At 33.8% G+C, this 22,651-nt stretch overlaps 1 protein-coding gene across 2 annotated transcripts in view; it reads right to left on the bottom strand.

Annotated features, from left to right (window-relative positions):
• Positions 1-1,962: 1,962 nt before the first annotated feature.
• Positions 1,963-22,651, bottom strand: part of flvcr2a (FLVCR heme transporter 2a) — a 76,370-nt gene continuing 55,681 nt past the window's right edge. The window contains exons 5-11 of one of the 2 annotated variants that reach the window (XM_039741317.1): positions 22,388-22,491; positions 15,038-15,148; positions 13,095-13,200; positions 10,414-10,525; positions 9,433-9,488; positions 8,995-9,098; positions 1,963-3,571 (exon numbers count right to left, since the gene is read on the bottom strand). In XM_039741317.1, the coding sequence (XP_039597251.1) occupies positions 9,030-9,098; positions 9,433-9,488; positions 10,414-10,525; positions 13,095-13,200; positions 15,038-15,148; positions 22,388-22,491 (558 nt within the window). In that variant the 3' untranslated portion in view covers positions 1,963-3,571; positions 8,995-9,029. The remainder of the gene's footprint in view (positions 3,572-8,994; positions 9,099-9,432; positions 9,489-10,413; positions 10,526-13,094; positions 13,201-15,037; positions 15,149-22,387; positions 22,492-22,651) is intronic. The other variant, XM_039741318.1, reaches the window with a different exon arrangement.

The following is a 22,651-nucleotide window of genomic DNA, read 5'->3' as shown; positions in this document are numbered from 1 at the left end:
ACCCAACTATTTAAGCATATACTGGAACTTGCTTCTGATTATGTAATTGGTCATAATAAAAATCAGGAGTATTAATATGCATACCCATATTTACAACAGTGGTCCCATATTTTACAATACATGAAATGAAAAGCACCATCCATTCAAGTACTGACCTTGCTGAATCCAAATTTAAGATTATAGCACTGTATAGCACTATAGCACTATTTAGCACTGGACACAAGGTGGAGACTAACTGTGTATGAGGTGCCAGAAAGGGCTAGCATCGTGTCATCATTCACTGACACCTGGAAGAAAAACTTACATAGATATGAGAAGAATGTGTAAACCACACAAGCAGTGACTAAGATGGGATTCAAACTCTTAATCTTTATTTACGAATATATAGGATTTATTTACATATATTTTAACGTTTAACCAACTGTCTGGGAGTTGACAGCTCATAGACCCATTAGAGTCCATTGCTTAAAAAGGTGTCTCACACTAGTAAGTACAGAGTTCTTTCAAGAACCAGGATGAGTAAATTGACATCTGGGGTAATATCCCTTATATGCCCAAATAGTACTTTGCATTACTTATTTTTTGACTCCTGCTGTAAAAGTAGAAGGCGACCACATGGAAAGGGTGGGATTCTGCTGCATCGTTGGGAAGTTAGGCAGTACTAAAGCCACCAATGGTATCTGGCTGTTTACTGGTAAACTGGAAGTATCAGAAGAAGCTAGGATAGCCCCAGCACATTTAGGGGGCATTCCTTGTCCCAGAAGTGATTCTGGATTTCCAGCCCAGGTTGAAGTGCTAGTGGCACACTTGGCATGGATTTAGGATATGAGTTTGCGCAAAGGTTTGACTGATAGATATGGCAGTGGGGAGAGAGAAAATAAAGAGTTTGGAAGGTGAGTAGATAAACTCTTAGTGCTTTCAGAACTGCAAATATATTATTTCTTGTATTGAGCCAAACAAGTTTAGTAAGACCACCTGGAACAAATACCTTATGTTTCTGTTTGTTTTTTCCTGTTATATTCTCCCCATGATCATCACTCTCATGTGCGTCCTGCAAAATATAATTACTATTTTTAATAACGTTTAGAACGTTGGAGCTCATTTCTCTAGATTAAGGTGGTACACAGATATGTACCTGTCACGTCATTTATATGGCTTGCTTGAGAAATAAGCATTTGACTTGACATTTGACGTTATATGAGGCAGAAAGCTTGATTTAAATAGGAGCAGACAGCAAAAGAAGTAGAGCAAAAATAAACACAAAGTGGGTTATACAGTAAAACACAGACCCTCAGCTTGAAAGTTTAAAAAACAGCATAGAGGAGAAAAGGTAAATTGTATGGAAACAAAAATTACCTTCTTATGACCAGTTTTTGGTTAAAAAGAGATGAATGATCTCCTCCAATTTGTCAAATCTCTTATGTGTCTAAAATATAGACACTTTTAATTAGCTGAACATTTTAAAAATAAAAACTGGACAAAATTATAAAATGTCAGCTACACTCTGGTTTCATGTTTCCGCCTAGTGAATCCACTGGAATCCTTTGCATGTACAACCCTTCAGTCATTTGGAGGGCTTAAGAAATTAGATAGGAACAAGATGATTGCCTATGCCTGCCCACAGTGAACAAGGAAATTGTATTCTGATGATGTTGTCTTCTCTATCATTCTCACATCTGGTGTTTAGTGGGGGCAATGTTTGTGAAATAGTGAGGTTTTCGGCTATATATACTGTATAAGTATATGAGTGCTGAGAGCGCATGTGCCACTCCAGAATATACAGTATATACTATATACTGTACATATATATGTATATATATATACATATAAATCCAGAAAAGGGAAAAGATGAGTTACATATCTTAAAACAGTTTTTTATTCCTAAGCTTTCAAACCCTACCAACAGTCATCATCAGAGGAAAATGAAAATGATTAGACATACAGGAATCAAAGGCAATATATAATAAATGGGTAGGTAGGTGTGTGGGGGTAATAAGATGGAGTAATAGTTTACATAAACTTCTCAGAATGCTGTAACTTCATAATCTGAATGAAATTTTTATTTTTAATCAGTTATAAAATATAAAAGTTCCCAGTGCTATTTGTAAGACTTAATGACATTAACATATACAGTAATTTAAAAAGAATGAGTGACAAACCAATAATTAGGATCTTGATAATGAACTGAAAAATGCAGCAATAACCTCAGTGTTTTAAGACAAGAGGAAAAAGATCCATGTGATCGAATAGGTATTTACAGTACAAGAATATTTTTCTTTCGTTATTACCTGAGCGACCATTATTTTCAAAGAAAACCACTTGCCACTTTCACTGTTATCAGTTCCGTAGTATTTACTAATAGGGAAAAAGAACAAAAAGACTGTGGCCCTTTTCTCAATGTTAACTATATGAATGTAGATTTCATATAGGTGTAATTTAGTTGGTTTAAAAAGTCCCGGTTGTGGTATATGTTAGTAGCACCCTTCTTTGCCTAGTGACAGCACAAAACTAAACGGGGTCCAAAAAAATAACCTAGTTCACTGACCACATCACATATCCACAAACTGACAAGATGGGTAAGCACAGAACAGAAGTTTCTGTATGCAACATTCTATAAAAATACAGCTAGTAAATGGTCCTGAAAAAGCAGGTTTTCATTATCAAACTTCTTCCAGCAGAGCTAGTCTGCGAGTTGCAATTAATATTTAGGGTCTAGGTATTGCCCTGAGCAATGAGAGATGGAAGCCATCTTGAGCGTGGCTTACCGATCAAGCATGATTACTCAAAAACCATTCTACAGAGACCCTGAAGCCAGCATTAGATGTGCACATAAAAAACAAGCAGATTCTGTAAACTAAAAAAAAACAATCATCCAATTTCTTTTTGTGACATAGTGTTAAACACAGAAATTGTGCCCAAATATGAAATTCTACCCAGTAAGCCAGGTACTTTACAAAAATGAACTGGGATAAAAAGAAAATTGCTTAAGACAACTTGAGCAGCTGTTCCATAATATATGTAAGTCACTTTTAGTCACTGTCCATTTATTCTAATTTAGAATAGTATTCCGTATCCTTCTAAAGTGTTAAGATGAACACATAGGTAGTGAAATGGATCCAGCCAAAAATCTTTGTTTTTGTCAAAAAAAAGTCTGCAGCAAGATGTGGAAACATTAAGGTTTAACCAAAACTGCTATCACCTTCTTTATGTCTGGCTTCTAAATGGCACTCTACATTACTATTACCCCAAAAGGAAATAGTCTTGCCATGTGCCTCCTTTTTTAAGTTTCCCAAAAAATAAAAACAATTAACGTTACTGATTTAAAAAATGTACATATTTTGCAGATTACTGAAGATTTTCCTTGTTAGTGCAATTAATTAAATAACACAAAGTCAGTAGGCACTTGGCCTCCTTTTCTGCCATATCCGTCCAAACTTTGCTTTCTTCTTCAGGCAGTCTTCACGGAGTAAACAAAATGTGCTATAGTGCTGCCGTACAGCCGACGCCTTTAGAGTTTTGCTTCCTTCAATGTAATCACCATGATGTGCTCCTTCTCTTGATTGCTAGGCATCTGCATTTAAACAAAGCATATATGAGATATACTGCAAAAATGAGCTTAAGCAGCTACTAGTAAAAATAGATAAAGATGCCTCTTTAATTCTGATAACCCATACTGATTTCAAACTATGTTATTTATTCAGCATTCATGCTTTACAACAGTAGCTTAAAAAGTCAGACCTGGATCTGCTACTTTCATTCCAATTAATTTCTTAATGTGAGAAACATGAATAATATGCTATTTTGCTTCTGTATGTATTTTTCTTTGTTGCTAAAATAATCTTTGCTGAACCTAATTTTGATTTACCATTTTACTATACTTTTTAAAGCATTTCCTTCCTGATGAGCTTACAGTCTGCAGGATAAAAATAAACTCAAACCATTGTCAACTGCACCCATATCATATTTTAATGCAAACTATTTGGAAAGAATTTTACTTATTCATTCAATGTCTTACATCAATGAATCCAACATTATAATCGTAGGAAACTAGCAGCAAATCTAAATGGGATGCAAATTTATTACTGGGCATACTTAAGCACACACTCATACCAGACCAGTTTTGTGAAGATGCATCAATTAAATGAACATGCATGTCTTTGAGAAGTAAAGAAATTGTTAAGAAAACTCAACATACACACAGGGAGAATGTGCAAACTCCACATAGAAAGTGTATGATCAGGATTTAAATCTAGCTTTCTGGAGCTTTGAGGAAACAGCTCTAACTTCTAAATTCCTATCATTATGAAAAAGAATTACCAAATGAGTAAAACTTTAATTGAGAGAAGAGAAACACCTGCTAAATAAAATTAGTGGCAATTCATATTTCCATAAGAAAAACTTCATTTGAGGTTACTGACTTACCTCTAACGGAGACAATAGTATCAACAAAAGCTAGCAGTCAAAGTGGTAGCACAGTTTGGGAACACCCTGTTCCATAGTCTAATACCTGGAAAGCCACAGTGGCTGCAATTTTCATTTCAAATCAATATTTCATTAAGAGTTAAAAGAACACCTTCTGAAAAACTTTGTTCTTCTATTCCAAATTCAGCCTAATGATTCAAAATAAACATGCAGTGTGAAATGCAACAAAGTAACACCTCACCCTTGTCAATTTCAATGCAAAGATGTGCACTCTCTCTTTAACTTCCTTTTTCTATCAGATTTTTCTATGCATGCTTTTAATGCAGAATGGTTACATGTGCTTAAGTAAAGGTCATACTCCATGTGTGTAACTTGATTTTTATCATTTTAATTTCATTTTTGTACAAAACAGCTAAATAAACCAGAACAGATAAAGAGACTGTGTACTTAACAAAATATAAAACCTCAAAATGTTAGATTATGGAGTGTGTATGAACATGTTGCCCTTAATCTTGCTTCCCATCCAAGCTGCACTAATTTAAGGTAACTGCTTTTAGCATTTGCACCCCAAACATCAATGGTGCTTAGAGATTTCTTTGTGTCTTACTGGAAGGACATCATCTTTTGCAAGAATATTTAAACAATGGTTAGGCAGAATTTCTGTGCTGCCTAAATGACTTGATGACTGTAAAAAGGAACCTCCATCTTATATGAATTCAACTTTATTGTCACTGGTAGTGGAATATGAGAGAAGGAAAAGAACGTGATTACATGAATCAATTAACTCTGAGTTCCTCTTCATAATTTACATATACTCTTAAAAATATTAATTCTATTAGCAAGAGTTCAAGAACACAAGTATTGCTGGAATAAAAATAAATATTGGCTTTTAACATCTGATGTTAAATGTCTAAAAACTAAAATCAGGTTTTGAAATTTGATAGCAACATTTTTGCAAATTCATGTTAACATTTTAAAATTTGACATTACGATTATAACAAACTTCTAAACATTGTTAAGTTTATAACCTTGATATCTACCTTATCAGACGTCTTAATATTTAGTAACAAATCTTTTAAATGAGATGTCAGCTATTTGAAACTTTATTTCAGTTCTTTATGATCTGATACGACATTTCAATATTGTCTTTTTAAAATATTATATCAAGTAATAATTTGGGAGAATTAACAGCAGCTTTTAATGATAAATTCACCTCAGCTCAAAGCTGCAAGTCACAATGTTACACACTGCAGGTACTGTGCAAATAGTTAATTCGAAACTTCTGATTAAAAACATTTTAAAGCAACCAGTTATTAATAATTTTTTTTGTAATTTTCAGATGCCTTTTTCAAGGTGACCTATAATCACTAAACGTGATTAGGTAATATGGCACCTGTTTCTTTGAGCTTTTACTTAGAGCATTTTGTGTCACTGACAACAGTGAAGATCTTTGGCAGATGACAGCTCTTTCTAGAATGTAAAAAAAAATATTTTATGCTAACAAACAGTATATTGAATAGTTACCAATGTGGAACAGAAGGCTGACAGATAAAATGTAATACTTAAAAGAGAGCAAGGAGAAGTAATGTTTTTACTTCATTTTAAAATATGATACCACAATTTTAAAACTTCATATGAAGAAGTTGTTTAAATCAGATAAATAGCCTTTTAATATATATTACTTTAAAAACTTGAATTAAAATTTCAAAGCTTGAAATTTAAATTTAAAAACCTGCCCTCAAACTTTAAAGTCTTGATATTAAATTTTTTGCTACTCTGTTGCTACCGCGCTCAAGAATCCCTGCCCCTATACCACTTACCTTCACCATAATTTTTTCGCACCTTCTCTACCTATATATTAAATATATATTATTTGAAAATGTAGTCAGTCTGAGCACTGTGTTATCAAACTTAAATTTTACATTAAGTTATACAGTAAGAATAAGGGCACCTTGTCACAGTTATTATATGAACTGTAACATAAGACTGCATGTTTATTTAAAATTAAATGAACATGCAGCGGGGACAAGAAAAAACATGCAGCAAAAAATAGTTTTATAACTATTGATCCATCAGTTGTGTGTATAAAATCTGGGCGTGCTCTTGTTCAGTTCTTTCTCACATCACAGTAGAACTACTAACTGTTACCCTATGACATAGGGCCAACAGGAGCACCTAAACTGGAGTGAAACTGAAAAGTATAAGCACATGGATTATATCATGATACATACCATAACCATGATCATTTTTAACTATATTGTGATATACGTTTTTGACCATTTCACCAACCCCTAGATGGATGTACCCCAATGACTACTACTGGACTGTCTCACTCACTTTGTTTATCTTTTCATCCACAGATCTCAGCTGGCAAACTGCGATCAAACTCTTACTATAAAGTAATAAGATGGTATCTATGCCTCTGTTGTAGTTTTGTGTACATGTCAAGCAAAACTTGAACTAGATGTTCAGTCTATATTATATGTTAGTAGTGTGTTAAGTTGCACAGTAATTCTGCATAGGTTTCTGTCTTGTCCAGGGCTTATAAACAGAATATGTTTATCAAAAGGTCACTTTCGCGGTTAAATAAAAGATACATAAAAGTATAAAAGTAAATAAAAGATAAGCTTAGCAAAATTTCTTTCATATGCTGTACTAAGTTAATGTGAAGAGTGAACAAACATTTCATGAAATATTAATTAGGCTAGGAGTTGAATAGTTTATTCTCTGATTTAAATCTGATAAACACTGACACTCTACAGTTGTAGCTCAACAGCAGTACTATGATCAGCCATATTTAAGTAAATAGTGCTGTATTTCAGAATATATAAATTACACTAGGAGATTTAAATAGATGTACAGTATTAATGATTGATGCTAATGCAAATTTACAAAGCAAAGTAATAATTAACAGTAATGTTTATGATTTCATGAAAATTATAATAAGCCCAATGCAATAAAATTAAAAGTAGGGAAAAGCACTCATAAAAGCTGCATAAAACTTAAATAAGCCCTTTATAAAATGCCAGTTTAGAGTCCTGTTTTGCTATAGGCCAAGATGCTGGATCATTTCAGCCAAAAAGATCTTACTGTGTTGTGATGTAAGATTTTGCATATAACTTGATAAATGTTTTGTATGTCTTTATTTATAATTTAGGCAAACCAATGTAATTTAGTGGTACCTTGGTGAGAGGCATTCTTGTTTATCCCCCCCATATTTACGACTTTTCTTTGTAATTTTACGACAGGATTTGGGGGATGTGTCTTAAACCAGTTTGATGAGCATTTCTTTGCTAAAGTCTTTTCCCCCATCCCCCACACAAAGCCAGATTAGTGTAATATATGGTCTTGGGGGGGCAGGAGATAAGATGTTCTATTTCACCCATTGGTCTGAGGTATGGCTGTTTGGAATTGGCTTGTCTCAGAGGCCTTAAAGTACCATGATATCCTATTCGCTGTAGGGAGTTGGACAGAAAACCTATAAATCTGCTTGCTCAACCACATTCTCTGACTGACTCACATATGATGAAGAAGCATCTCTCTTGCTAACCTGTGAGGATGAAGACAACACAATGAAGAGCACAGCTCAGCAGCCATATTGAACAGACATGCGGCTGAAAGCTGAGCACCAATGATGCCTTAACTAGAGACATTTTAAGTAACTGCAAGTCTGTGTGCCACCTGAGTTACACATCACCATTTTATCAGGTTGTATGGTTGCCAATATTCAAATGTACTTTGTATTTTGTTATTATTTATGAATATTATCAGTAATACATTATTTTATGTGTAACTTAACTCCTGCTTGTCTTTTTACTACATCTAATTGCCTGAGGTTATAGATATAGAAGGGAAGGTGGGGATAAGTTATATACAGTGGTAAGTCTGTGAGATTAGGCATTCTAAGGCTACATATTAATAATACAATAGGGGAAAGTAGAGCAATACATATATTACTCTACCAAGATAAAACACTGTACTCTTGCTCAAAGTACATATACAACTGCCCGTTTTTGTAAGTGTCATGTGATTTTATCCATTTTTATACATGTGTGGAGCCCACTTCTGGGTTCTAACATAACCCAACAAATCCTTAGAAATTGTTTTGCATGCTTAAATTACATGCTTGAAACTTGTACCCCTAAGGTAATTGTAGCTTTGTTGCTTCTGGAAGTTACCTTATGGATCACCTTCCTACACATAATGTTGCTTTGAGTATTTTAGGTTATATTTTAGTTTTAAAATCCTTAAAGTTTGATAGACATGAAGGGAAGAGACAGGAGTGTGACACCCAAAGAGTTCATATGTATTTCATCCTAAAACTTCTACATTAAATAAAAGCAGGCACTGACGAAGGATTAAAAAATAGCAGCAGAATTAGGTTAAAAACAGCTTAATTTCCATTACTTGATAAACAAACAATAAATATATCCACTCTCATTTGTTAGTTAGTAAATTATTTGTTTTGGTATAAATTTTCATTTTTAGAAACTTCATAACGTACATCCGGCCAATGTTAATTATAGGGTCATAATTACCTGTATTAGCAGTAAGTGTCTGATTTTGATTTACCTTTGAATATTTGTGCTTTTGTGTTAAGTAAGTGATCAAAAGGAATCAGGAAAAGTGGAAGCATTCGCCCCATAATCCGTGGCAAGTGGACTACTCCCTCCAGTCTGCAACAAACAGCTAGAGGTCAATCAAGCATTAGTTCTTAATCACATTAATAGTGAACATGAAAGGTGAGTTGAGACAGATGTGCTAAAAAAAGTTCAAATTTAAGGCATTATTACTGATTAGAATTTAAATTGTCAGAAATTCCAGAACAAGGCCATTAAAATCTTGTTAATAAATATGAAAATTTACGTTCCCACTCAAACACACATCACTAGTAAGCTGCAGGTTTAGGAAAATATAATGAAGTTAATATTAAATTGAAAAGTGTACTATGATATGAACAAAAAACATGCAGGAGAACGTTTGGGCATCATGCATTAATCAGTTACTCACAGCAGCCGTAGATAATTGATTGGCATTTTGCCTACGAAGATCTGACTTTATAAAACCTGTAGAAAAAAAAAATCTGATTTGATGCCCAAGGTCATATGTATTAGAGCTAAGTATTCTTTGAAATACTGGATTAGACTTTTAGATTTATTTTCACGGTAGGGTGCAGAACTCCATTGTATAAATAAGTCAAAGAAACTGTACATATAAAAATGATGATATGCTCAAACATAAATACTTAGACTGCCTGTTCTTTACAAAAAAGAAGAAGAAGAAACAGAACGTGGCAGTAGAAAGGGCTTTCTTAAATCAACAAAGCCTATCACAGAGGCATCAAACATAATGAAGGATCTCAGTAAGAAGGAAATGTCAGTATGATGAGGGTTGTATTCATATACACACTTTCATTGACACATTTAAATCACTTGATTGATGCCAATTACCCTAAGTCTCAAACCTTTAAATTTTAGGAGAAAATTGGAATATCAAAAGAAAACATACAAAGAAACAGGGAAAAAGTCCACACATTCTAAGCTGTGCCCCAAGAGCAGCAACATAACAGTTCTCATCACAGCACTTATAAAATGCTTAAAATAATTTCCCACCAAAAGAAGCACATTGTTTGTTTAAAGTGATGGTGCATTTAAAAAAATAATTATCTTACATAACAACAATGAATATATGAGTGGATTAATAAAAAGGATATGCTGATTCATATATTTTCACTTTGCTATGGCACGTTGATCAATTCATGAACGATCTGCTACAGCAGAAAAACTAGCAGTATCCTTGACTCTTTTGCTGCAATTAAGAACTTTATTTCTACATCATTCAAGTTTGGTAAACCGTTTTTGACTTTGTTGTTTACATGATGAGGAAAAAAAAATGTTAGCTTTTTGTTATGCAAGTGGATATACCATATATACATCCACCTGCAAGTTCATACCATCATAACAGTAACAATAAACGTATAGAAAGCATTACCAGTCATGATGGTTCCGATTATGAGAAATGCACAAAGGAAGAGATTTCCAGCAAGACTTGAAAATGAGTCAATGAGCTGCCCCTGTACAATGGTAAACAGTATTCCAAAAATCTAGGAAAGAACACATAAATTAGTTGAAACTGTGAGGAATATTATTACATAAGACTAATTTGCCTGATGTGATGCAGCAATAACGAGATGTATACTTATATTTTAGAGTTATAATTTGCCAAAAGGTAACACTCAGAAACAGGATAGCATTGTGCTAGATCAGGTTACAATTGTCACCATGCACTAGGACCATGGGTTGTGGCTGGCTTTGTTTTGGTTCCATGTGATGTTCACATGTCTTCCTTATTTTCAGAAACCTGCTCTAATGGGCCTTTGTTTTCCTCTTAAGATATGCTTTTAAACTGACTGATTTTTCTAAACTGACTCAATGGGAGTGAATGCGGTTGTGAGCATGTTTTGTGACATAAAGAGGTTTCTACCTTGCCTTTGCTATAATATACAGAATAGATAATCAGAAATTACATGAAGATATGTAAACTATTAGCATTTACCCTTTTGCTGAAACCATGTATCCCTTAATAGCGTTGTGAAGAGCCAGAGTCTGTTCCATGAGCAACTACTGGCTCTAAATTGATATAAATGTTAGCAGTAATTCTTCAGTTGGTCATTTAGAAAATATGTTTTTGACAACCAAAGTTATTTTTTACCTATTGAATTGTAAACAATAATTCCTCTTAACAAACTAATGTTCTTTATTTCTTTGTAATGATACTGTAATATATAAATTCAAGTTATGTATATCATTGGTGTAATCACCACTTTCATGAAGGAGGATATATTCACAACCATATGCAACACCAAGGATTTCCAGCTTGAATGTTGGAGGGCTGCAGTTGCTGCAGGCTTTTATTCCAAACACTTTCATATTTAATAACCATTTAGTGCTGCTAATGGGACATTCTTCTTTGCCTTAACATTAGTTGAGTTGTTTTTAAGATTCAGAAAACTAAAAATTGTTCAGAAGGAAAAAATAATGGCTTGGTCAGTTTTTTTCCTGTCACTGCACAGAATCAGCCTTAACTCACACTGTTAATGAATACATTCTCCTACCCTTCAGTTTAGGAAATTTACTGTGCTTCAAAGCTTAAATGTACAATAGCTTGTGACATGAGTGGTAACACATTCTGTTACATGGGAATCATGATGTTTACTTACCATTTTTCAAATTACCTTCAGTAAGTGAAGTCTTATTCTTATTTGAAGTAAGGTAACAATATATTTTAGAATTAATTTTTTTAAACAATATTAAATTTACTCTGTACTGTATATTCCTATTAGAAGACATCATTTGGGGAAAAACTACATGGCAGTGAATTCTGCTTGACATGACCATACTAACATTTGTGTCGCCTATTCAATAAGAAATTGCCGTTATTTTGGCCTTTGTCTGAAAAGGAAAAAGTCAATTTTTTTAATAGTGTGGTAATGCGGACTGAATTCTAAACAGGTATCAAAGATAATTTAATTCAAAGTACATTCTTGCATCCATTAGAGAATTAGTGATGCATTTCTCACAGTAAAAGGATTACCTTCAGCAGGCTTTCAATCAATCAATCAATCAATCAACATTTATTTATATAGCACATTTTCATACAAATGTAGCTCAAAGTGCTTTACAAAATGAATAGAAAAATAGAAGACACAATAAAAAATAAACATTTGCCAAAAATACTGTAATAGTCATGCTTGGAATATGGTTATGTGGCATATTTCCATATGCATTTTACTGCCTACAAAGTTTGTTCCGCAGCCAAAACAAAAAATGTATGTTTCAGTGGTCTGAAGGCTCAAGGGGCATTTATACGATCTAGATCAGTGTTTCCCAACCTCAGACCTGGGGGCACACTGTGGCTGCAGGTTTTTGTTCCAACCAGCTTCTGTTTTTAATTGGACTCCTTGGCTAATTAAGTGATGTGTGTGTTATTTCCCAAGTTGTGTGTTTTGGAAACAATATATAAATTAGAAAATTAAGTTTGGTAAAAAAAAAAATATATATATATATATATATATATATATATGTACCAAGCAGTTATATGGGAATAATGTATTTTTTTCTTTTTAACAATATTTTCATCTTGATTTTCATTCTACTTTTCTAGGTGTTCTAATTGTTTAATCCATTATTTACTAATTAGTGGGTCCGATGCTAAAATAGTTGCAGCCTTTCATTATTCCGTGTTGTTTGCCAGCGTGTCTGCTCAGTTGATTTTTAATTCTCATTAATAAGATACAACAAAGGGGAAAAACTGCAAAATATAATGGAATCAACAAAATTGAGTTAAGCATTTAAATCCATAACAAAAGCAGAAACATTTCTAAATGTCTTATAAATGTAAAAATCATGCTGCTTGCTTCTCTGAATGTAGAATAAAAGAAAAATAATACCAGCTAATTAAATGAGATCAGTGTTATCAGGTGTTGTCACTTATTAGGAATCTGGTTGGAACAAAAACCTGCAGCCACAGGGGGTCCCCAGGACCGAGGCTGGGAAACACCGATCTAGATGACAATATTTTTTTAGTGAAATAAACTATTTTTCAAAGAACTAAATAAAAAAAATAAAATTTCAGTTTAAATAAGCAAAAGTCATTGGTCTTATTAAGTTTACCTGAGCAGAAACATTAAGTAGTCCTGAAGATGTGCCTTCAGACTCTGGGTATGTCAGTTCCACAGCAAACTCAAAGCCAATTGGGAGATATCCTGTCATGAAGAACCTAACATATGCATGAAAATGTTACATCTTTAAATATATCATATAATATATTGTACTGCATTAAATCTACTATTTCAGAAATCCATCCATCATCCAACCCATCCATCCATCCATTGTCTAACCCGCTGAATCCGAATACAGGGTCACGGGGGTCTGCTGGAGCCAATTCCAGCCAACACAGGGCACAAGGCAGGAAACAAAACCCGGGTAGGGCGCCAGCCCACTGCAGTATTTCAGAAATGCATCTTTAAATTTGCATTGTTTAACTGAGCCTTCATACTACACTGCTAGTGTAATGAATTTTAATAAACAGGTCATGTATGGAAACTTATATTGCAAAACACTACTTTTTTAAACTCATGAAAAGTTACAACTTAAAACTAGACAATGTGTTATAAATTTGAAAATCCTATAGACTTTTAAATTAAAATAATGAGATTCTCTAAAACCAGTTTTTCCAAATTTTGCCTACTTTATACATTATATTTAGGATTTATTTCATGAAAAGAAAAAAATATTTTGTTACAGAGATATATTAAAACAGAGCTGAATACTAAATATTAAGAGTAAGAAAAAAACTTTTTTCACATGTTTTATTTACAGTAGGACTTTAAGACTCACTTTATACAAATAAAGTATAAGCAGAGCCAGCTTGATGGTTGGTGGACACATCGTTACTGTAGCTAAGTAAATGTACAAAATGTATGTAACATAACATATTGACAAATGAGAAGAGAAGATTCAGTCTATCAAGCATTTTTGGTTAGCTAATAACTAAATTAACATAATTCAGATACTTTTTCAAATTAGTCAAAGTTCCCATTTTCCTTACATGATTCTGAACTTTGTTCCAGATTTCCATAACCCTTTACTTGAGGAGGAGTTTCATAAATTCACTTCCTTTACATCAAAATCCATGTAAGTCAGTTTTTTTATGATTAATGTAATTTTTGCTACATGTGGCACTTAAGATGTGTAAAAATTAAACTGCATTTTCCTGATGCACTGGTTTCCAAGTGTATTCTTACTGCCTCCACAGTATCAGCTATACTTTACAGTTTTGGTATGATCCAGGGCTGTCTTACCAGCATCATAGGCTGCCAGGCAAAGTAGTGCACTGGGGACCCTGTTCTAATAGCAAAATAAAAACATACATAGGCATCAGAAATATCATGGGCCCCTATGCTCCTGGCCAGTGCCCATACATTAAGATGGCAAACTACAATTGACTTCTGCCACTTACAGTACATATGTTCAATAATTAATTGCTCATTATTAATGATGCAATATTAATATTACTTTTTGTGCACAATGCTGAGAAAACATTTTTGAAATGAAATCTAGTCCATTTACAGAACATCTTAAATATATTAAAATGTTTATTTAATTTTGTATATTATCCTGTTGAAACATTATACAGAAGTGACCATGAGGTGGTCTGCACTGACATGCAGTTAAATACAATTTTAAAGAAATGTCTACTAAGCACTATCCATTTTAAACAGCATACAAACTTGCAGATGCATATTCTTAAAAGTGACAACAGCAATGATAAACTGCTGTAAACCACAGCCATTTATTGACTTGTTCTGATATGTGTAGGATTTATTTTCTGTGATTTCAGATGCACTTGTAGATACATATATTGATAAGTTAATGTTAAATTAAGTCTGATTCAGTAAAATATGCAAGACCAAAAGTGAGATCAGTTCTCCTTTTACTATTTCACTACCTACAAAAAATCACCAGTACCCAAATGGGATTTATTTCTTTCTTTCCAAAATCTAAAATGACTAATATAGTTGGAAGTTACTTTAGTTACTGAACAAGTAACTTACCCCAAAGCTGCACCAGTGACAAACAGGACCCAAAGATATCCCAGATTCAGTGTGAATGAATAGATTATCATTCCGATAAGTGACATCACATATACAATTAAAGTTGTCTGTCTATAAGGTACAAAAAAAGATAAAGGCTAGAGTAAAATGAGAATCAACACTTGCACTGACTTGCTTAAAGGAAAAAGCTCACTGCTAAACATAAGGCTTATTTGCACATGACAACAGTTAAAACGAAAATTAAAGTGCCAAAAGGAATCTGGAGAAGACAGTTTTAGCTGCTTTAAATTCTCGCATGGCCACATTAAAGACATAGCTATAAACATACTCTGCACATTAAAAGAAAAAGACATAAAGAAGATAAGTAGATGATAAAATGAAATAAAAATGGAAACAACTTTATTGTGCACATTTTGATACCATTATCCATAGTCCTGAAGTAAATGAACAAGTTCTTTTTTTATCTGTAACAGGGGTTAAAAACTTTAGATATTTGATTTTTCTTGTTATTGGTTGGCTTACTCCATTCACTCCAGATATTTTGATATTGATATTCGAAATGCCTCTAACATTTTTTAAACTTTTCTTCTTGAGTGTTAGTGTCTGTGATATTTCCACACCCATTACCGAGCTCACAGGAGGAAAGTAAATAAATGCTGTAACTACAACAATGATAGACAGAAGGGAAATACTGAGTTGGAAATGCAGTTAAAACATTCTTCATTCTTCTTCAAATGTTCAGTTGCAATATTTTCAATCAAAACAAATATAAAATGCTTTATAAAATTGTTTTCTGACACTATATTTTATCGACAAAGCTCCAAACCTGCTCTCTTATCTTGGTCCGAAGCAGCCAATAATTTTACTTTGAGATTCAACAGAGATTTTGACTTTGCATCAGGTATTACTTTAAAAAAATGTTATGTTTAACAAATGTATACTACAATTAGTCACAGTTTTTCCACAACCAACAACTAACAACAGGACATGAATCAATGCCATTTTTAAATCACTTGAATTAGAATCTGATGTCTTTGAAAGCTATTAAGCCACCACAAGCATATCCATTTATAACTACATGACACTGTAAAATACTGTTAACAAACATATATATTTAATGTAGTCTGCTTATAGATGAAATTGTATTCTACTGTATTATCACTGTTACATCTGAACTTCACTCATTGCAAAAATATTAATACACATACAGTAAATGTGACAACTGACTCTGACAAAGTAACCACAAATGCTCCAATTTTCAAATCAGTTTATCTAGGTCACCGAACACACCTAAACAATATACCATGTATACATTTTTTTCTTGTTTATGACCTCTTAATGCATGGGTACAGCACTATAATTTTTTAAAGTTGCCATTCATTGTGTATTTGTAGTTCTAATATATGACATGCTGATTTTAATATTTATTCAGTTGCATTCTATTCTATTAGGATCCAATTAAGAAACTTTTTTTTAATTTTGTTTAACTATTATTGTCATAATGTCATTACAAGCACCTTCTTTTTTTGTTTAAATTTCAGAATTACTACTTTTATAGCTTTTCTTGTTATTCACATGATCTCATTACAGAACATGCTGGGTCATTAGCTTTTTGGAATTATCACTGTGCTTATTTCCACTGTTAAAATTTATTTTTTGTGGGCAACACCAAGTTGTTGTTGGGAAAGGCATCTGCTTCTAGCTTTAAGAATCAATCAAGCAATGATGCCTGGACCATGATACAACATAAGAGGGTCCCAAATACAAGTATCCAACCATTTGCTGAAATAAGAACACTAAATCACATTAGTTTATCTTTCACATAGTGCAAAAAGAAAGAAAAGAGAATTTTAAGATTTAGTTTGGTTAAGACTACAATAAGGCTTTTGATTATGGTTTTGTTTAATGGTTTGGTATTTGATGAAGATTCCTTGTGTCTCACCTTAAAAGCAAACAAATTCACTTAATTTCTTCTGCTCTAACTACTTCAAAGTTTAAACAGATTAACAGATTGATTTTAGAGCATCTATAGTTATACCTCAGTCTCAAATGTACTCAACCACTGATTGTATTATAATACATAAAACCAATATATAAATATGTTTCCAAAAGAAATCAGATTTTACAATATTCAAAAACATTAGTATCATCTTTGTCACAAACCAACCTTGGACAAAGTGACAAAGTACCAATTGTAAGACACTTTAACACCCACATTCACACTCACTGAGTCTGTGGCCAATTTAAAATCCCCCTAACTTAAACTCCAGACACAGGGAATAGCATGCAAACTCCACACAATGACTAGGGGAGGATTTCAAACACAGGACAGTGGAACTGTCAAACAGAACTAACCACTGTGTCATCTTGTGGCTTCTCTATGACTCAACTTTTAATAAATTGATAAATTACAAAAAAACGATTTGAATTCATGATTTTACTTTATTAAGTAAAACATTTTTTAACAGTTTACAGCAGCAATTTCAACAAAGGATATATTTAGTATTTTCTAGCTAGACCTATCTTATGTACAGGAAAATGTATTAGTGTCAATGAAATATCTCTTCAAAACCAACAGAAATATTCTGGTAGGGAAAGCCATGGGCAGAGATTTAGGAAAACAAATTGTGACGTATGTAATGTGATTTTGACACGTTTAAAATAAATCCTTCACATTTACGTACCATTGTAGATTCTCTATCCAACACCAAAAAGGAGATGTGATCTCATTAAATTAACTGAAACTCCAGTTCAATGTCTACAGTTTGAAGACAGATGAAAACTTTAAACTCTCAGTCACTCTAGTTTAAATTTTAATAAAGGTAAATATTCTGTAATGAAGAACTGTGTCCATCCATCCATCTTCCAACCCGCTGAATCCGAACACAGGGTTACGGGGGTCTGCTGGAGCCAATCCCAGCCAACAAAGGGCACAAGGCAGGAACCAATCCCAGGCAGGGTGCCAACCCACCGCAGGACACATACAAACACACCCACACACCAAGTACATACTAGGGCCAATTTAGAATCCCCAATCCACCTAACCTGCATGTCTTGGACTGTGGGAGGAAACCGGAGCGCCCGGAGTAAACCCACACAGACATGGGGAGAACATGCAAACTCCACGCAGGGAGGACCCAGGAAGCGAACCTGGGTCTCCTAACTGCGAGGCAGCAGCGCTACCACTGCGCCACCGTGCCGCCCAGAACTGTGTCTCCAAACCAAAATTTAATGTAACTGTCATTGCATTGTGTTGACAAACATTATGCAATACTGACATCAGTAGAAAAATACCACACCTCACAACATAACAAACTGGCTGGCAACTCATCTATGGTATATGGAATATTAGGGAAAAAGCATCTCCCAGCTAACGATCAAACAGTTAATAAATGGGATACAGTGTGATGCAAAAGTTCTGTAAATCCAATAAACTTCATTTCACTTCTCAAATATCACTGTGTGTGTCTCCTATATGATATATTTAACTGACATTTTTTATCGTAACAACCAACGATTTATACAGGAAAATAATGACTATTAACAAGGTTGCCCAAACTTTTGCATCCCACTGTAGGTAAAGTACAAAGAATCAGTGTGTGAGTTTAGGGTACCAATGAAAATTATCAAAGTTATGGCAGTAAACCACATTGCAGTCTCCCTATCATTTAAAGAGAAGACTATATAATCCAGAGCAAGTGATTTTTTAATGTGAAATTAAAAAAAGTTCCCCTACTATTGTTAACAAAATGCATACCAAAAGGATTTAATGAGAGGCACCACAGGCAATATGTGATAAGCCAGGAGCTTACTTGAAAGGACAACTTTTTTCAGCATTCGCTTAAGTGAGTAATTTCTTTAGCTCACTCTTCCATGAAAAGGCAAAAAAAATATGGCAAGTCTATTTTAGTCATGAGCATAAAAACAGATTATTAAATAATAATAACAGCAGGAATTTTGGATTAGGACCATTATAATGTGATAAAATAGCCTAACATTCTAAAGCTGCCTGGGCGCTACTGATATTAAAATTTCAGCCAAAAATGATTCATATAATCCTCAAAAATACTTTCAGAAAGAAAATATTAGGATTTGGGTGTGAATCTTTATACCACACGTTCTCAAAAATTTCTCAAAAATAAACTTGAATAACAGCTGTCAGGGTAAATTTATAAAGACATTTTTTAAGGTCTTCGAAAATGTGTGTGATAAAAGAAAAAAAAATCAATCAAAGCCTTCAGTGTGTCTTTTAATCTTTGTTTACGAAATACATGTGTAATGGAGCAGGGCTAACTTTAAAAAGTGCATCATGTTTTCTTGGTCTATTCTTTATGGTAACTTCAGTTGAGTTATATCCAACACGGAGTCAGTTGCAGCCTAAGCTTCACAGTCTATGGCACTGCCAAACAAATGAAAGCTGGCTTTAAACTAAACACTGATCATTGATGCTGTTTTTTATCCATTTCTTTTCTGTGTCTGGTTTTGATTTCTGACTTTTGACCAATTCTGTATGGTTAGACTCTTGTAGATTAGGCAAATTCAATCATGAATAAATGGATGGAAAACATTATTTGTTAAAGAATAAGCTACGTTTCATGAAGGCCAATTCTTTAAGTTCAAAATGTGATGAGGAAGACAACTTTTGTTTCAGAATCTGATGCCTATATATATTTGTAATTTGAAGCAATTTTAAATGAATTTTGAATGATTTTAATAACCTACATATATTTATGGGGCGGCATGGTGGCACAGTGGTAGCACTGCTGCCTCACAGTTAGGAGACTTGGGTTCGACTCCCGGGTCCTCCCTGCGTGGAGCTTGCATGTGAAATACAACCCAAAGAGCTTTCAGTATTTAAGTAGTACAAGAACAGTTAAGGAGGAGGTGAAGTGCATCAGGAATAGTAAAGGGGAATTTAAAATACAGACAGTGAAATAGTAGATGCTCTAAGTGCCCATTTTTCTGTGGTCTTCACCAGCAAAGAAGCAGACAACCTCCTAGCAGTAAAAAGGACTACTAAGGGGATATTAAGTGTTATATAAATTGTAGAGGGAGAAGTACTGCTTAGATTAAATGGGCTGAAATAAATAAAATTTCCAAGACCAGATAATATTTACCTTTAGGAAGTCACTGGGCACTGGGGAAGTTCCAAAGGACTGGAAAATGACAAATATTATTCCATTATATAAAAGGGGTGAGATCCATGCAACTATAAGCTAGTAAGTTTAATGTGCAACACAGGAAAATTAGTGGAAGAATTTATTAAGGATAACACTGAGCAACACGTGGCAAAAACAGGAGTTCTACTGAACAGTCAGCAAGGGTTCAGAAGAGGGAGGACATGTTTTACTAACATGGTGGAATTCAATGATGAAGAAACAAAATGGTATGATCAAAGTGGAGCATATGAGATTATTTATTTGGACTTTTAGAAAGCATTTGATAAGGTGGCACAATAGAGGTTCGGTATCAAACTAAATGAAATGAGAGTTCAGGGTGATGTGTTAAGAGTGGTATTACACTGGGGTCTTAATATATGTAAATGATTTGGATAGAATATAAGTAACAAGCTAGTTAAGTTTGCAGATGATACCAATATAGATGGATTGGCAGATAATCTCAAATCCGTTGCAGAAGGACCTGGACATCATACAGGTTTAAGCAGATTAGTTCACATGAAATTTAATGCAAGTAAATATAAAAATACTACAAATAGGAAGTAGAAATGTTAGATATGAATACACAATTGGAGGGCTGAAAATCAAAAAATACTCCTTATATGAAGGATTTAGGAGTTGTAGTATATTCTGTATTACCAACTTCCAGACAGTGTTCAGAAGCCATTAAGAAGGCTAACAGAATGTTAGATTACTGTATATAGCACGACGTGTAGAGCACAAGTCCAAGGATGTTATGCTCATGTTTTATGACGCACTGGTGAGGCCTCATTTGGTGTACTGCATCTAGTTTTGGTCTCCAGTCTAAAAAAGGAAATAGCAGTGCCAGAAAAGGTCCAGAGAAGAGCGACCAGGCTGATTCCAACGCTACAGGGAATATATTATGAAGAAAGATAAAAGAGTGAAGCCTTTTCAGTTTAAGCAAAAAGAAGATTAAGAGGAGAAATGACTGAAGTGTTTAAAATTATGAACGGAATTAGTATATTGGATACAGGCTATTATATTAAAATGAGTTCATCAAGAACACGGGGACACAGCTGAAAACTTGTAAAGGGTAGATTTCGTACAAACATTAGAAAGTTTTTCTTTACACAGAGAACCACAGACACCTGGAATAAGCTACCAAGTACTGTGGTAAATGGTAGGACTTTAGGGACTTTCAAAACTAAACTTGGTGTTTTTTTAGAAGAATTAAGTGGATAGGATTGGCGAGCTTTGTTGGGCTGAAAGACCTGTTTTTGTGTAGATTGTTCTAAAGTGCACAATCTATGTAGGGCAGGCAGTCAAGTTTGTGAAGATCTGTTACAGGGAAGGAACCCAATAAATTTACAAGTAAATGTATAATGCTTTCCAAAAGACATCTGACACTGAAAAAGCAAGGTAAAACAACAGGCTATGTTGTTCCATAACTTTTAATTCATGTCTACAGAAAGCTGCTGCCTGTTCTCCTCAGTTGACCAAACTCAAAAACAGTGCGTAGGTACAGCAATTTACTGAATCAGGAATATATGATTAGACTGTGAATTTCTTGCCCTCGTAAAGTACTGTGAAGTACTTGAACCAAAGTTTAAACAGCCTGCTCCATGAATAGGTGGACACTGCTACGACATGAGTAAAACCCATTTTGCAAAATGTGTGGAGGATAACTCTTTAGATGACTGCACCAGAAAGGGACTCCCTGTGTACAATCCTAACTCTATTGTTTTTTTGTGACCATGTATTTTATGTATTTTCAAAGAGCAACTGCTTAAACTAAAACAAAAACTAACCCAAAGTTAGTTGACTTAATTGAGTTAAGTTGCCATAGCTTTACTCATAAAGCTAAACTGAAACTAAACTGAAAATTAACTCACAGATGAAAATAAATATATTTTGAAAAGTGGACCTAAAACAAGTTTGATCCAGTGAAATGCAAAGCTAAATGGACATTTTAAAATGTTCAGTTCATTTTCTAATGCCCTACAACGCAACCAAAGGGTTTCTTTAGAATACACACAAGACAATTCAAGGTAAACATTAATATTGTATTCCTGACTAGCACAGTTTTGAAAAAAAGTTATCATACATTCAGAAAAAAATCTGCCATAAATAGAAGACAGCAGTGTAGTTTAGAGGAAAACAGCTTGCAAAATCCTACCTTAGTGACTGGAAAAGCACACAAAATAGTACTCACTTGTACATTTTAGTTTTGTCCAGGCATATCCCACATATCAGAGATCCAGCCATTCCTGACACTACAATAGTTAGCCCAATTCTACCAGCATTGACCTCTTCATCCTGGAGGAAGAAAAAAGATCATCCAATACTTCAGATGAACATTTATTGAACTAATTATGCATTTTATTACAGATATTGGCAAAATCTTATTAAAATGTGAATGCCAAAATTAAAAAAATCATATCAATTTAGGAAAGACAGAAAAATTATCTAATACAAT

The sequence above is a fragment of the Polypterus senegalus genome, chromosome 18, assembly GCF_016835505.1.
Source record: "Polypterus senegalus isolate Bchr_013 chromosome 18, ASM1683550v1, whole genome shotgun sequence".
NCBI classification, from domain to species: domain Eukaryota; kingdom Metazoa; phylum Chordata; class Cladistia; order Polypteriformes; family Polypteridae; genus Polypterus; species Polypterus senegalus.
Note: the sequence above shows the minus strand (reverse complement) of the source record. Positions and strands in the feature narration are given on the sequence as shown.